Source organism: Sphaeramia orbicularis, chromosome 3 (genome assembly GCF_902148855.1).
Source record: "Sphaeramia orbicularis chromosome 3, fSphaOr1.1, whole genome shotgun sequence".
Classification (NCBI taxonomy): domain Eukaryota; kingdom Metazoa; phylum Chordata; class Actinopteri; order Kurtiformes; family Apogonidae; genus Sphaeramia; species Sphaeramia orbicularis.
This window is the reverse complement of record NC_043959.1, coordinates 47529719-47546780: the sequence shown is the minus strand read 5'-3', so window position 1 is coordinate 47546780 and position 17062 is coordinate 47529719. Positions and strand designations below refer to the sequence as shown.

The 17062-nt window shown below is 37.3% G+C and overlaps 2 protein-coding genes across 5 annotated transcripts in view; one reads left to right on the top strand and one right to left on the bottom strand.

Moving 5' to 3' along the window:
• myo1ea (myosin IEa) overlaps positions 1–6541 on the top strand; it is a 57708-nt gene extending 51167 nt beyond the window's left edge. Inside the window, exons 25-29 of one of the 2 annotated variants that reach the window (XM_030131272.1) lie at positions 952–1032; positions 1141–1348; positions 1530–1565; positions 3394–3563; positions 5239–6541. In XM_030131272.1, coding sequence (XP_029987132.1) covers positions 952–1032; positions 1141–1348; positions 1530–1565; positions 3394–3563; positions 5239–5315 — 572 coding nt within the window. In that variant the 3' untranslated portion in view covers positions 5316–6541. The remainder of the gene's footprint in view (positions 1–951; positions 1033–1140; positions 1349–1529; positions 1566–3393; positions 3564–5238) is intronic. The other variant, XM_030131273.1, reaches the window with a different exon arrangement.
• Positions 6542–8198: 1657 nt separating this feature from the next.
• The window catches only part of rnf111 (ring finger protein 111), a 30064-nt gene continuing 21200 nt past the window's right edge, over positions 8199–17062 (bottom strand). For 2 of the 3 annotated variants that reach the window (XM_030131274.1, XM_030131275.1), the window contains 9 exons: positions 16650–16905; positions 15474–15840; positions 15265–15390; positions 14676–14793; positions 13884–13964; positions 12532–12627; positions 12158–12244; positions 11651–11754; positions 8199–9723 (listed from right to left, as the gene is read on the bottom strand). In XM_030131274.1, coding sequence (XP_029987134.1) covers positions 9606–9723; positions 11651–11754; positions 12158–12244; positions 12532–12627; positions 13884–13964; positions 14676–14793; positions 15265–15390; positions 15474–15840; positions 16650–16905 — 1353 coding nt within the window. In that variant the 3' untranslated portion in view covers positions 8199–9605. The remainder of the gene's footprint in view (positions 9724–11650; positions 11755–12157; positions 12245–12531; positions 12628–13883; positions 13965–14675; positions 14794–15264; positions 15391–15473; positions 15841–16649; positions 16906–17062) is intronic. The other variant, XM_030131276.1, reaches the window with a different exon arrangement.

Below are 17062 nucleotides of genomic sequence, written 5' to 3'. Positions count from 1 at the left end.
ATACTTGAGTCATTGTTTACTGTAGATGTAAGCCTTTGGACTGGAAAAGATAAATGATGACATGGGAGTTTGTTTTGTTTTGTACAGCCTAAGTCTTGTACAAAGGCATGTTTTTTTGCAACATAAGTACAGCAGTGGAACAAACATTTAGAACATATTCTGTAGGTTTTAATATGCAAAAGCTTGGATTTGAGACCAAGGTTATGACAAAATGACAAAAACTAGAATTGAAAAAACATTTTTGTTAACTGAATTAAATTAAAAACTATAATAAGATAAAAACTACAACTAACTGAACTGTCCTTACAAAACTAACTAAAACATATAAAAGTTATGATTAAAATTCCCTTTGTTTTTGTCTTTGTCAATATTGGATTGATATGAAATCAATTTTTTTTCACTTGAGCAGTTTTATCTGGCGGCACCATACGGCACTTCTCATCATTTGTGGTTTCGAGTTGGCTTCTTGTCCCTACTCTACCTGGAAACATGGAGACTAAAGTTTGGAGAAAACAGCAGAGTCCTGTATGGGATTTATTTGAATACGTCGGCAAGGAAGATAAAAGATATGAAAAAAACTAAAACTAAACTAAAAGTGAGCATTTAGAAAAAAATGAAAACTAATAAAAACAAGCAAACCTGTTCTAAAAACTAATTCAAACTAACTGAATTAGAGGAAAAAAAAGTAAAAACTACATGAAAATAAACTAAAATCCAAAACTACAAAACTGTAACTACCTGGGAGGGGATCAGGTCAGGGAGAGTCAGCAAGCAAATGAATGTGACTAGAGGAACTTAAATAGTATCTGCACACCGGGCCCAGGTGTGCAGCATTACCAATGAGCTCAAACTCAGTCACCAGCTGGACAGGCTGACCTCACCACCTGACAGTCATCACACATTTATGATCACTGTATCTGTTTGTTCATTTCCTGACCATCTCATCTTTAGGTCCCACCAGGAAGACCTTCACTCAGGGTCGCAGTAACATGTCCAGAACACAGCCCACCCGAGCAGCACCGGGCCCCCCAGGTACATCGGTTACCGCTCTGACAGGACTTGAATGGCTTGTTGTGCATTCATGTTGACAGAATGAAACACTGCCAAACCCAAATCCTTACATTAGTTTTCCTCTTCCAGTTGCTCACCAGAACGGCGGATTGAAAAACACCAACCACGTAGCTAATCAGAGGAACTCCTCACATCATCACAACCAAAGGCATCCCTCATCCAGCAACGCAACACGCCCGTTCCTGCCGAGCAACATCAGCCAGATAAAGGATCGAAACACCAACCGACCACAGCCAAACCTGGACTGTCTGAGGGTCCCAGACCAGGGAGCTGCTGGGTGAGAACCCCCAACACTAACCTTTACAAACAGTGAAATACAGAGTCAAACACAACATGCAAACTATCACTCTGTACAGTTCAGACTGTTACACATTTTATATCCACACAAACATCAAAAACAAAGCCAAACTTTGTGTATCTGTAATTTAGCATAATGTGGACAATTTATTCTTTTTTAGTCATGGAGGCAGACGACCAGAGTCAAATGGAGGAATGTGAGTTGGAGTGTTTGCAGTGTTTTGGTGGTGGTTCAGACATAGAAAAGCTTTTAGCAGCAGGTTTTTGATGCTTCCTCTTCCACTAATATTTCATTTTCTGCTGCTGCTCAGTTTCATATATATCTATTGGGAATTCTTTTACGGTTCACTTTCATGGTTGATCTTCCATTTGTGAAATGAAAGATCCTTAAAAGGAGTTTAGTAATAAAGAATCCCTGCTGAGGGCCTCTGCTGCTGACTTTTACATGAAAGATCTGAACCTACATTTTACAAAAAGAATTGTACATTTTACCCCTGAAGGATGAACTGGGGTTTAAACATAACACTGATGTTTGGAGCCATACAAACATATAACATGGACTAGATCACCATCTTGTGGCTGATGTGTGAACAGCTACATCCTGTTAAACAGGAACACCGCAAACAACGTCATCTCTATTATTTAAGCATAATTACATTTTTAAGAGCTGTGGAAACATCTAAACAGTCAGTGACAAGATGGTAATTATGCATGATGTATTCAGATATCGTTATATAAGAGGGAAACTGGATGGGATCTCATATGTATATCGGCTAAAATTTGCTTAGAGGTCTTATTTATGTCTTTGTGCATAAGAAATCAATATAAGTGAATCCCCAAAGGAACTTTGTGTTGGTAAATGCAAGTTATACAAATTTACAGGATTTCAGTTACGTTGCAACATGTTGGTGGTCATATGAACTATGTTTTCAGCTCAAAAATGTCCAGTTTCATCACAATTAATGCTATATTTTCATGTCACAATTGGCCAAGTTATATTATATTTAACTTAGTTATATTTTATATTTTCATGTCACAATTGGCCAAGTTATATTTTAACTGAATGTACCTGAAAAACCAATATTCTATTCTTTTAGATTCCCCAGTTTTTCTTAGAAGATTCTATCCTACATATCACATGTTTTATTTTTACAGGTTGCAATATGGAGTATGGTGCTGATCCATCCTGCTTATGTTACGCCAATACATACATTAACAATGTCACACGTCACTTTTTAAATCAACAGTTTTCTAATAATAAGCATTTTTATAAAGAAATAACAATTCTATATTGTTATTTACTCTTTAGTTTGATGATAAACTATACAATAAATAATTCTGATCCTAGTTTTTGCACATGGATCATTTGTGGAAACAGTGACATGGCTGCCGAGCATCAGTATGATGGGATCTGTAACAACCATGTCACATCCGTCCACTGCCACATTTTGTGTTTTTGTGTCAGCTGTTATTGTTTTAGATCCACAATACTAACATTTATGAATAAGAGGATAAATAGCAATAGTAAGTATATAAGTTTATAACTAATAAAGCACTGGTACTGACCAGAGCATCATGGGTAATGTCACGTCCGTCCACCTGCAAAAGTTTTCACATACACGTGCTATTCAAAATCCAATATTTCTGAAAATATAGCTTCCACTGCCAAATGATATCAGTAGTCTGTGCACAAATGTATTAGCATTATTTCAACACAGTTCTATGCATTTCTTACAACTTTTTTTTTGACAAAAATGGCCACTCATTTAACCCCCTAAGTAAATTTTAGCCGATATGCTAATTCCTGCTCCATTTTGCACATGAAATGTTGTGGTCAAGATTAGAATTCACATTTATTCTATTGTGTGATGTTTTCTTTCTGTTTATTATCATTGTAAAGCTATAGTCTGTTATTCTTCACTTCTATGTTTACCTTTACAGCCTCTGTAGCACAGAGAAATGTTTCAGGAGTCTCTTGCAGCAGATCCTTCTAAAAGTCATGTTGACTTTTTGATTTTCTCCCAGAGCCCACAGACCATCAGCCAGCAGGCCGACACCAGGGGGAGGACGACCCAAACCTGCTCCCAAACCCAAACCCCAGGTGCCCCAGTGCAAAGCTCTGTACGCCTACGACGCTCAGGACACAGATGAGCTCAGCTTCAACGCTGACGACATTATTGACATCATCAAAGAGGGTGAGAAACACGACAAATATGGCATTTACATCAGGGTTACTACAGTGAGTGAACAAAAACCACCATGACAATGACAGATGAGCTGAAGTGAAACAGAACAGCAGGTAAATCAGATCATGTTAATGATTCATGGTGTGCAGAATTTTAAAAAGTAAATAATTAATGCTTTATCCTTCCTTTTTTTTTAAGTTCTATAAATTCTCAGTACTTCAGCTGCACATTACAGATGTATTATTTTAAGTATTTAATGATTATTATTCAGCAAAATGAGAGGATTTTTCAGATTTATATCATCCATCTGATAAATGATTAATTCTAGATAAATGGAGAGAGAGTTGTTATGTAGGTCAGAATGTTGAGAACCTCTTTGAATAAAACAGATATAAAGAAAATAGTATTTGGATCCTGATGCACAGGGTAGAACAGTAGAGATCCAGTGTTGTTCTGCTCAGATCCCCAAATTATTAACCCTCAAAGACCAAAATAGCCACTGCCAAGCCAAAATTTAATAACTTTTGAACCATCCCTCCTGTAAATATATTATATTATTCAGGTAAAATGCAGTTTGTCAGTTTATTATCTGTATCAGATATGACACATTAAGATGTTCACAGACTCGGTAGTGAACATGGAAACACCACAGTTTTCTGCAACATTGATTTACCAGTAAACCCCAACCCCATACCCCAGTTTGGAAATGACAGTGGCTGTAGACGCTTGTTTTCTGTTCAGTTAATGACATATATTTAGCTTAAAAAGTCACTTTCTTCAGTTTTTGCTGTTTTCATATAACATTTGAATGTACTCATCTACATCTACAAATACCCGCTTTTCATGGAAAAATGCAAAACTCAGAGGATGATACTAAAATAAATGGTGATAAATCACTTAGGAAAGATTAAATGTGGAGAAAAAAAATCTTTTGGAAGTTGCCACAAATAGTCTTTAAGGGTTAAACAATAAAAGCATAAAACATTCGAATTCAAGATTCATAGAGGCTTAAAATCATATAAAAAAATCAGAAAATGAAAAGAAGGAAAGTCAAGAAGGTCCATGTACAATAGAGTTCAGTCAGGTTGACATCTAGCACTTACTGCAATCTGTATGAATATTGTATTTATATTCTAGAGCTACTACTTTAAATTGACCTTTTTTTAGATATACTTTTATATTTATATATATTTTTTAATCTTCTAAGCTGCATATATATATATATATATATACTTTTTTTTTTTTTTTTCTGTTTTACTATTGACTGCAGGTACAAACATACACTTCGCTGTGATGGTATTATGTGTAACTGTGCATGTGACAAATGAAACCTCTTATCTTATCTTATCTTATCTTATCCACTGGTGTTACCTGTATGTAAATGTCAAAGCTGTGTTTAATAATTTTATCTTATTTTATCTTTTGCTTTTTTGTATTTTAATTTGATAGTTAATTCACTTATCTCAGTGTTTTTTGTGAGCTTTTATGAAGTTTCTAGCTGAACTTAATATTAAAACTATAACATTTCTGATTTGCATGGCTTATTTTATGTCTTTTTCTTAACAGCATAGTGACATTAATTCACTTTTCCTTCATTCATTCATTTTCTAAACTGCTTAACTCTTGACATTGCCATATAAAACTGGTATTTTAACCCTTTCTTTTCTGTTTGTCTTGTCTGCAGATGCATCAGGATGGTGGACAGGGCGACTCCGTGGAAAACAGGGACTTTTCCCTAATAACTACGTCACCAAGATCTAGGAGCCCAGTCAACATCACACCGAGACGAGTCTGCCGCGTCTCCTCAGGATGAGACGACGCTCACGGTCAAAGAGGGAGGAGCTTCGTGATGTTCTGTTCAGGAGGGAGACGTCACACTTCCTTCAACTACTGCCTTGTTGTACATGAATGTAACACTCGGTTACAACCCGACCAGAAGACCGTCAGACTTGAATGAGGCTCTGCAAGAAGACTGTTTGACCCCGGGGTCCGCGGCCCCTCTGAGTACTGAACAAAACTATTTATTGTATTTATAGCTTTTCTGTGTTCTCCTTACTGTCGTTTTCACCTTGCTGAGGTTTTGAGCTCCATCATTTTTGAAGCGCTGGAATGAAGTCTGCTTAATCTGTGGGACCAGGCTGTGATTTTAGGCTCATCGTGTCATGTTTAGATGAAGGCTTCGTCGCCTCCATATCACCATCTCGTCATTTAACTGACTGCTGTTTTAAGAGGAATATTTATTTTAATGCAGGTGATGGACATTGAAACACAACCACACTGTCATTTTAACTGATATTAAAAACCAAAGCGATGTGTGTTTTATTAGGTCTGTTCTAAAGTCAGAAGGTGAATCATCTGGAAAAAAAAGTCATGTTTGTTTTTATTGTTTTGTCACCGTTTTCATTTTCTTTGTGACAGCGAGTAGAGGCCATGTGTACTGTATCCTGAGCATTTTGTCTGTGGTGTATTAGCACTTTATTGGTACAGGTACTACCTTGGACACAGACACCGTCACATCCAACCACAGCCAGTCTATATGAAGATTGCCAAGCTAGCAATAAGCCTATTTACTGAGGACAATGATGTGTTTACATGAAGTTATTATTAAACAGGCGTGTTTTTTAGATCTGATTCTGTATATGTGTTCATATGTCGGAGTTTGCCTGTCGTTGGCCAGAATTTAAGTTAATTTTTTTTTTTTTTTCTCTGAAGGATCTTAATTTTTCTGTCTATCCTCTGCTCTGATGCTCACAGGGCTGCATTATTTTCAGACAGATATTATAGCAGTTATCACAGACAGACTCGGGTGAACGGATTTGTGTTTTGTCAAGTGCTAAATTTGTTTTGGTCGTTGACGTTTTTCTGTGGCACTGCGAAGAGGTCCTTTTGCTTTTGCTCTATTGTTTCTGCACAACTTTTGCACTGCAGTTGCATTACTTACACATTCCTTTGGTTTTTTGTTTTTTTTCCCCAGTAAAATAACAGCATTATGCCCTCATTTGTAAAAAACAAAATAAATTTAAAAAAAAAAAATTGCTGGGACTTCTGTCATAGATCTTCTACGTCATCAAATATAATTTGATCTTGGATGATTGAAAACAACCTTGTGCAGTATAGAACAGTAGACAAGTCTTTTTAATGAAGCATGTAATGTATATTTTATTCCTTTGTTTTGTTTTTATTATATGAAACAAATTCACTGTATTTTATTATACATACAATTCTTTTTTCCCTCAGTGTGAGTGTTTATTAATGGATTTTGCTCTAATAAGGTAGACGACTTCAAATCAGTTTAGTGACAAATATATTTTCATTGCTTTTTGAAGCATAGAAATACATTGTGTAATGCATTAGATTTCGTTATCTTTAAACATCACTGAGTGAAATAATGAACATGTTTTAGATTAAAATGTGTCCTTCAGAGGATATTTGGGGTTTTATTTCCACCTTGTGGCTGCAGACAGTGCTGCACTTTAAATTGTTAAATCTTTTAAAACTTTTTTAAATGTGCAAAGTGTTAAAACCACAAACATTCATTCTAGTTTATACTTTGCATTAACTAATATATTATACATATATTTTTATTTATTAGATTTTGACACTTTACTAATGTTCTATGTACTTGTCTCCAGATTATTTCCTATTTCCATACATTCAGGGATAAAGATGTTTGCAAACTTTTTCAAGCCATCTGTCAACTAGAAATTACTTTTCAGTCCAATCTTGTATCTTTTTTAGGTGAATATGACAATGACAAAGTCAACAGTACAGACTTCAGTGAGGATAACTCCTCTAGCTGAGTGTTATAAAAGTTCATATTGTTCAACATTGTAAATACAGGTAATTATATGTGAACGGTCAGGATAGGAGTGAAAAAAACTTCGTACATCTTTGAAAATATACTTGGTTTTTCATACTTTGTCCAATCTTTGCATTGATTCCTGTAAAAATTATTTCTGTGGCATAAATGGTAAGACAAAAAACAAAACTGAAATCCACTTCCTCATTATACAGTCATGGCAGTTTTGGGAATGACACAAATATATCCTGTCATTACATGTGATTTGTCACAATCTTTTTGAAACCTGTATAATTCTAATTGTCCTTCAACGCACCTTAAACAAGTGGATAAACAGTTTTGGGTTGTTTTTTTTTTCAAAATTTTGCAAAAACCAAACTTCAGTCATTCTTAAAACATTTGCCACAACTGTAAACCTCACTTTTTACAATTAATATTTGGTTGAAGAAAAAATACAGTTAACAGTAGAGATCCTTCACTTAGTGTGTTATACGTGTAGTGATCTATACGGTCATTTCTGTTGAATCAACTGAGTAGAATAAAATAAATTCATAGAAAATGACAACTACAGAATTGGTTAGCCTCATAGCATAATGTTTTTGGCCAAATTGTAATATCTGCTCAAGTTTACTCTCCTAACACTGATCCTTCATTTTGCACCATTGGTTATGATTGACTATGCTGTGAGGCTAACGATATGATATGACATGACCAGTCTCACAAATTTCAGCATGTTTGACCAAAATTGGGGGAAAAGTCTGTCTAAATACCTTGTCATTAATTAAATCACCGTGAGTGCATCTCCAATAAGTAAATAATTCCACAGAGGACACCAAGGAAAAGACTCAATTAAGAGTTATCCAAGTTTATTAATATTATTTTTTAAAACTAATATAAATCCCACAGAATATGATCCTGGTGCCTTTAAGTCAATGAACGCATGGATACCTGCTTTAAGTACTGCATTTCAACACTCCATTCAAAATATCTTTTTTTCTTTTCTTTTTTAATATTCATCAGAGTGGAAATACATGGCCTCAGCGCACTGTCATATTGACTACTACTCTCCTACCATTTTCTCTCTTGTGCAAGTCTATGCGAGTGAGTTAGTTCAACAGTATTAGTGTTTTTCTTTCCGCAGCAAAAATGAACAGTGCTGCTAAACTACAGAGAGACAAAAGGCAGGGTGGATAAAACAGTCAGAAGAGTGAGAGCAAAGAGTAAATATTCATCCCCAATTGAGTTGCGTATTTCAATCTGAACACACAAACAGGAGTCGAAATAAAAGTCGGTGCCCCCGCCGGCGTCGAAAATGACAAAAACGATCCCAGGCAGCAGCAGGTTGACGTGAAAACCAGAACCCACGCTTGGCCTGAGACCACCTTATTAACCGTCACGAAGCCCCGTCCGTGAAAACAAAACCCCGCCGGTGTCAAGAGAAGATTCACAGCAGATCCCAACAATTGCTCGTTTCAGAGATAACAGTCCAGAGAGAGATGCGACATTCCTTTTCTTGTTCTCTAAAATACATCAGATGACGGTGTTAACGGTGTTTAATCGAATGAAAGGTGCTAGAGGGAGGTGACACTGTAGCGAAGCTGGGAGTGAGGTGAACATTGGAGTTTATTTCCACTCTAGAAATACTGGGTGTGCACTAATACAGCAGCTCTGTTAACATATTTCCCTAGTTAGGAATGTCTCGATTTTACTTAAAAAAACATCTGTCACTAACAATCCACATCTTCTAAACATAAACTAATCAATACAATGATTGGTAAAATGAATCCTGCAATGTTTTTTTTTTAACTGGAGGTCGACATTCTATTCTAGTAAAGCAAGGCATTAGGTTTACAGAAATGCATCTTTACTAGAGCAGCTATCCTCACCTGCAAGTTGTTAGGCTGTGTTAGCCCACGTTATATGTGCAAAGAAATGCATTGCAAGGAAACATGCAGAAGAACAAAACAAAAATGACACTTGAGGAAACAATCAAAAGCTACATAAAAGCTTCATAAATACAATAAAACTTTAAACCCTTAATGGAGAATTCTAGCCGTTGTAGTAATATGTGATAGCTGGCACTCTAGGCTCGATGCTTTTTTGTCAGATGGTTTTTTTTGTTTTGTTTTATATTTTCTCATAGTAGAGCTGCGCAGGTAATTCATGCCATCTTTGGTTGACTGCAGTACTGAAGAGAAAATTAACAGGATGTCAAAATAAATTTCAACAAAAGGGTTGTTAGAAAAACAGCATCAACTCTCGGCAGACAACTGCGCCTCAATGTCCACTCTGCAGATGGGGCACTTCTTATTGGTGAGGAGCCACTGATCCACACACAGCTGATGGAAGAGGTGCATACATGGTAGACGTCTGCAGGGGACAAGGATAAACGGGAAGTTAAAAACTGGACTTTAAACACATATCGGCAGACACCACTCCTGATACATGCCTTTACTACCTGTTTGTCATATTTCACTTTTGACCATCTCTGTCATGTGTTTAGAATATTTTTACACCAGCACTGGAACATTTAAGTAGAACTAGAGCACTAGTACAGTATAAAAAATGTTATTAAATAAAACAAATGTAATGGCTGTCTTTCCATTGTATCTCCCTCTGCTCAGTGTCACTGAATCTGAAACATCATCACATATTGGACTTTTAAGCTGCAGCATTTTGCTGTTTATATAATTGCATTTCACTACAAATCGATTAACTGTATTGCTCTGGTATCACACTTAAAAAGTCGCCCTGATCATTCATCACTTAAAAGGATGCTCTGTCCTGTCTTAAACACCTCTAGAGTTTCAGCTAAAGCCAGATGATACATCCAGTTAACCTGATTAATCTGGTTATTTTGGAACGTGAACCAGTGTCTATATTTCAAGATTCAAGACCTTTTCTGCACAGTGGAAATCCAAACTGCAAAATGTTCACTTGTTAAATATATTTCTCAAGTCATTGCCAAACAAAAGTGCTTTATTTTATTTTATTTTTTTAAATCCTTTTTATTTTTTGAAAATAACGCACTGAACCCTACAAGTACTAATCTTTTGCTCTCATTGTTGCTGGTTAATACTGCACATACAGTTCTTAACGGATTTATTAGACCACCACCCAATGTGTCTATGCCACAGGTGACATAAATTAACAGTATTGGCCATTTATCATGTTTCTGTCACAGTGAATGTAGAAGCTCTTTATATGAGCTTCTCCATTCACCAGAGCTTCTGTATGTAGAAGCTCCTTCACCAAATTGATATTTTTAATGCTAAAATATAAGTATTATTGTTATCCATTAATTTTTAAATTTACTGTTGTACAAAAAAAAAAGAAAACAGCATTATTGTTTGTTGATTTAGATGTCAAACTATTGTTATTTACATGCATTCCTGAACAGAATTAGTTTTACTAGTTGAATATTATGCTTATGATTAATTTCTGACTTCACAGAGAAGTCCAGTGAGAAGCTCAAATTTGGCTAAAACAAACAATAAAATGTCAAGAGCTCATGGAAAATGAAAGAGTCTGTATTAACTTCATGATGCTGAAAGGTCCTAAACAGGTGGTCTAAAAAATTTGTTAAGCAGTTTACATATATGGTATATGAATTTATTAAAGAAAGTTGTACATTCATACGGGTTGTTTTGCATGTATGGAGACAGTAAAAATTTTTTATTTAAAATCATGATCAATCAAAACAAATAAAGATTTAATCTTGTGTCCATACTGTTCAACCCTATTGGAACTTTTCATTTGTCTGACGTGCAAAGAGACACCTTATGTATTAATGTTTCAATGTGAGGAATGAATGAATAAATGAATAAATATGTATAAATTATAACCATATAAAAACTCATTTCTGTTTTTGGTGTTTAACTGATTATGACCATGATCACTGAAGAGGTTAAATCCATCTACTGTGTTCCACTTATTACATTAAATATCTCTGTTTACTAAAAATCACTGTTCACCTCACAGTAAATTACATAATGAAAAGCATGGGCATTCACTGCATTTACACCAACAGAGGGCAGAAAATCCTCTTAAAAAAACCTGAGTCTGTGCCAAAACGCAGCTCCATGAGGCCTGTAATTTTAGGCACTCTGGGGTTTTCTGCTTATTACTATACCACTGGGCTTTAAAAAAGAATATCTCAGGAGACAGGGGCAAAATAAAACAACTACACCTCACATCCCACAAGTGTGTGTTCACAGGCTCACAGTCACGCCCCCGAAAGCATAATTGAACAAACTGTGCCAAAAATCTGGCAAACACCCAGGGGGGTTGCGTTTACCTGACATCCTCCCCCTCCTCCAGGATTGACAGACAGATGGTGCATTTTTCTTCTGTGTCTTCATCTGCCCCCTCGTCTTCGTCTTGCTTACCATGCAGCTTTCTCTGTTTGGGAGAAACATTACGAAAGACAACTTTTGATATGAAGAATCAATTATAATTTACAGCATAATCAGTTCTACTAATTTAACACAGAAACTGCTCAACTGTACCTGTGATAACATTACAAATACAGCTTACATTTATCTGATAAATATAATACTGCTTATAAAGAGGTGACTATGTATAAAACAAACATATCAACAAAACATTAAATTCCTTTGGGGACAGAGAGAATGGTCATTTTGTCCTGAAAACAGAAAAAAGAAAATCTAACTAGTGTCTCTAAGCTTAACAAATCAAACGTTATTCTAAAGCCGAATTCCCTGGCCCCCAAGACTAACGCTAACATCTACTGTACATGTGAGCAGAGACATGTTCCAAATTGATTTGTTCATTTATTTCTCACCGATTCTGGGGTTGCGTGCATATTTTTCCCAATAGATGCCCAAGCTTCAGGGGTTAACTGTTGGTCAATGTCTCTCTCCAACACCTTCTGTATTGGGTGGCAGGGTGTTAGATTGCTTATTTAGATACATTTGGAAAGCGCTAAGGAAACTTTTCCCCAACATTGTCTTCACAGCTGCAATCTCTGGTAAAAGACACTACAGTATTTGTCTAAATGCTGTCAAAACATCAGATGTCTGAAACGAGTACAAAAGACCACTGCGCACTCTGTCCCAGAATAAACTGTAACAGACATGCACAACTACAAACAGTATCTTTAAACTCCATTTAACAGTATGAACACAGGTACACATTCCCATACACTGCTCTCCTTACCTTTTTGTACTTGTGTGGGTAAGTGCACCTCTCTATGGTTCCCTGAGAGGCTCCTCGGTTCACAGTCCCCAGTCTTTCCTCTAGATGCAGCAGGTCCTATATGGAAATAGTACAAACAATCCATCAAGGGACTAATAGACGTGTGCACAGAACATTTTATGTTACATAGCTGATGCACCTGGGCCTTGGTTTTGTTTTGCTTCATAATCAACCAAGGCTTAGCTTTTCAATCTACTGATGTGATTCATTGAATTAAACTTGTTTTCAAAAAAAAAAAAAAACACTCAACACTGATGCAAAACAAGCTCTGCTCTCTGCCAAAGACTCTGGATTTCACTGAATGTGAGAAGAAGTTAAAGCAAGTACTTAGTATAAATATCAAATGGGTTGGAGAATGAAGGAACACTAGTGGTTAAAGGCAGGAAAGAAAGAAAGGCTTTTGCCTTGTGTACAGTTACATATTTTACCTTGCATTCCATAACCTTCAAGACATAATGACAGTTGTTTACCCATATCAAGTTTGTAGTTCAATTGTAGCTCTGTCACTGAAGTCACAGGATAGTGAATCATGTGGTGATGACAGAAAAAGGGAAGCAATAAATAGGGCTTCTGCAGGTTTCAACAAGTGGAAGTTTCAATGCATGAGGTTCATGTGGGAGTCTGTTTTGTACTGTGAGAAGGTCACTGATATTTGGAGACTCCATTACAAAGCTAATGACTGTAATATTACTATTCCATTAATGATATCAGCTCTACTCACCTCAATTTAGCATAACTTTGCATTTTTTATGCCTCCACTGAGACCACCAGATATGCAAACATCACCGTCGTTGAGGTTCAGTGAGCCAAGTCACTGTGTTGACATGTATGTGTGTCTTCATATCACAAAGGCACTTGAAGGGGGACTCCAAGCCCAGCTACAGGCCCATCTCCAAACAACTATATTTTTGCCTGGAAACATCTTAATGTACCTTATTATTTTGGAAACCATAACTTACAGTTTTCAGTGTCATTCTCCATCATTGTTGCAATGCTATGTGCGGAAGTTGTGACAAAGATGACGTCACAATAGCAATGTTTTTATTATTTTTTTGTTGATTTTTGGTTGCACCGTGATAAATACAAATTTTTCCCAAAAATCAACATTTAAAAGTGACATTGAATATAATGCTACTTAATAAAATACTGTCATAATGCAATAAATATTTAATGCCTGTTAAATACACATTCTTGGACTTTTTAAGGCTACCCAAGGAGCTGCAGAAACCCTGAATAAAGGTACTCTCATGTTTGTATTATTTCCCATGTACTGTTACAGGCATGTCTAGAATAAAACTAAAAAATATTCTCACCTCATAGGTTCTTCCAAAGCCAGTCATTCTAGATGAGATGTACCGAATGTGCGGGTAGGTCACTTCAGATATGCCAGTGTGCTACAGTATGAATCAGACACAAAACCAGGACAACACATTTTGTTTAGTTCGGAGAAAACCATTGAATGAGACTGTGGTGTGAGACTTGTTCTATCTAATAAGTGAATAATATGCTTCCCAAGTCAATATGATTTCAAAAGCAGAAGACATTTTGACAGTCTGGACAATTTAATAAAGCTCCAAGTGTGGTTTCTCTTTCTCAAATCGAATCCTCTGCATGGTAAATATGTATTGAAGAAGATCACACGTGTGTGTTGATTAAAACTGATGAACTGTGTCAGGAAATTCACTTCCTATCTCTTCCTCTACCCTTTTATAAACAGGCACGCTTTAAAAACTATGTGCATACGCTAAAAACAGTTGTGAAACAGCGCCCTATGTGAACATGTCCAAATGCTACAGACTATAGAAGACAACTGCTGTTTGGAAATGGCCACAGGGAAAAAAAAAAGCAATAACAGGAAACTGTCGACTACATTTGTGCAGGATTTCTCTCCAGGCCTCTGTATTTGTTGAGTGTGCACTTGAAATGCCTGATGAGCTGCTATTAATTGCTAATACATTATTCATGCGGTTCACCAAACCATCCTTGAAATAACTGATGTTATAAATAAGGGGCCGGCACCATTAATCTAAGCCAGACTTCATATAGAAGTGTTTCTTTCTCATTTATGCTAATGTATGCAAGTGTGCTCAGGGTTTAACTCTTACCATGAAGGGGATGGGGAAGTGGTGCAGTCTGGGGGGAGGGTGGTAGTGGGGCAGGTGGGAGTGCAGGTGCCCTGAAGGGTACGGTGCCACAGTCACACCAGCCTCGATGCCAAGCTCCCTGAAGACGAAAACAGAAAAACAAGTTGTCATTTAAAACAAAATTTTTCTACTACACCCTTCAGATCCAGATGTTTATATCACCCATTTCAATGAGTGAATCAATCAATTTCAAACTAATTATTCACATTCCATGATGGTGAAAAGGGCAGGAGGATGAAATTCTTGTATTACCTGGTCTTTCTTAGTAATAACATAAATACAGAAGTACACATGGGCTTTTACTCACATAAAAAATCAGTTACAAAATCACATTCCATCTAGTGAGACATAAGGAATTTTGAGGTTAAAATTCCTCTCATGATCCACATCATTTGATCTCAATATAACAAACTTCTGTAGATTTCTAAGTATTAATTATCCCTGGCTTTGCACAAAACTAACAATGATCTAAATCTTGTTACACTGAACAACAAACCAACGAACTGTAGATTAAAACTAGCCATCTGTCAGTGTTGTTTCAGATACTGACCAGGCTGTTCTCTGCTCTGGCTGGCGAGGATGGGAAGACATAGTTTGTGGTACATGGATGTGGTGTCCATGGCCATAGTTGGGGTGCATTCTGTGGGGGTGTGGAGGCGGACGCTCATGTGCTCGTCTGCAAAGAAGAAACAGGTTCAACAAACGCTGGCTTAAAGATGAAACATTTACATGAATGTGCACACGAGACAGGATACATACGTGGGGTGCTGCATCATTCTACGCCTCTGCACCTCCATCCTCTGCAGCATCTCATGCTGATGGAGCCTCTGCACTGAGGCCCCCAGAGCCGGCATATGGTGCGGCAGGGTCTGGTGGTCCGCAGGCAGGTGCTGGGCCAGTGGGGCACTTGAACTGGGGAGGTGGTGGCCGGGCAGAGGAGGGGGAGGAGCAGGGGGCACGGCGTGACCCGAGGGGTGGGATGGCAGTGGTGCGTGGAAGGTATGGACATTATGGGGGATGACATAATCGCCCTGTGGAGGGGGCTGAGGTGTCAGTTGGGGGTTCCCGTGGGAATGGGGGCAGGCTGAGGAGGGTTGATGATGCAGTGAACGAGCTAGGGATCCATCTGAGGTAGAAGAAAAAAAAAAAAAAACACATTTACCCACCACACCAGGAGTAAAGGGCTGCCTGGAACATTAACCATCAGGCTGCGTTGACAACTATTAGCATTAGGTTTTAGGACTGCAGATGTCAACCAGCATTTACAGGCAGTTTATGAATGTCAATTGCTCACTGATGAAATCTAACCAAGTACTACTGCACTCAAGCACAAATTTGAGGTACTACAATGTGTCATCCTCTTCCTGTGCAGCAAAAACCAAGTATCTCCAAATATACTGACTTTAAATGTCTGTGATAAAGTCAAGAATGGAATGTTTTAATGGGATGAGAACATTTCCATCCTTAAGCTAAATTAAAGCTGGTTTTCAGAAAGCTGGCTTGGCAGAAATAGGTGGTTCTGACAGAATAGTGTTGCCACAAACATATGATGATTTTTTAGGTTTAAATTAAGCATTTCTATAGATTAAACTACTAACGGCATATAAAGTGCTCAAATTAAACATGTACAACAGTAAAATGCAACATATACATAAATGCGGCAGCAAAATTAATCCAATACATCATATATAATAACATTAAACACTGACAGGAAGTGACTTTTCATACTTTTAAATACATTTTTGCAGATAATACATGTATACTTTTACTTGAATAAAGTTTCTTGTAGTTGTGTTTTCTCACTCTGTGGTAATAATAGTTTATACTTCAGTAAACAATGTGAATACAAACATTGGTGTGCAAAATAACAATTTTGACCAGGAAAAACAAGATACTACATCATTGTGTTCCTGTGTTGCATGTTGTTCTACTTACAGGATGGGTGCATGTAATGTCTGCAGGGCTGCTGGGGCTGTGTTTGAGGCTGAGGCTGAGCCACCATAGAGGAGCTGAACGAGTCCACAGCAGAGGGCTGGCTGGGCCCAGGGGTGGCCTGTGACACGAACGCAGGAGGCCGTGACGTGGATCCTGGGCAGCACGGATCAAAAGCAGAGGTACTGCCATGGAAACTAGCCCCACTGTTTCCACTGCTCCGAACACTGCTGTTGCTGAGGTCCACTGGCAGGGTTTGCTGTGGGTGGAGAGCAAAAGATGTTAAAATGCTGTGAAAATGAGTCTTAATGTGTGTTCAATAACCACCTTTCTGGAAGAAATATACCTTTTATGTTGGTCTTTTTCTTCTGACTACAAAACTTTTACATAACATGGTCTATAAAGGTGCTGTTCAG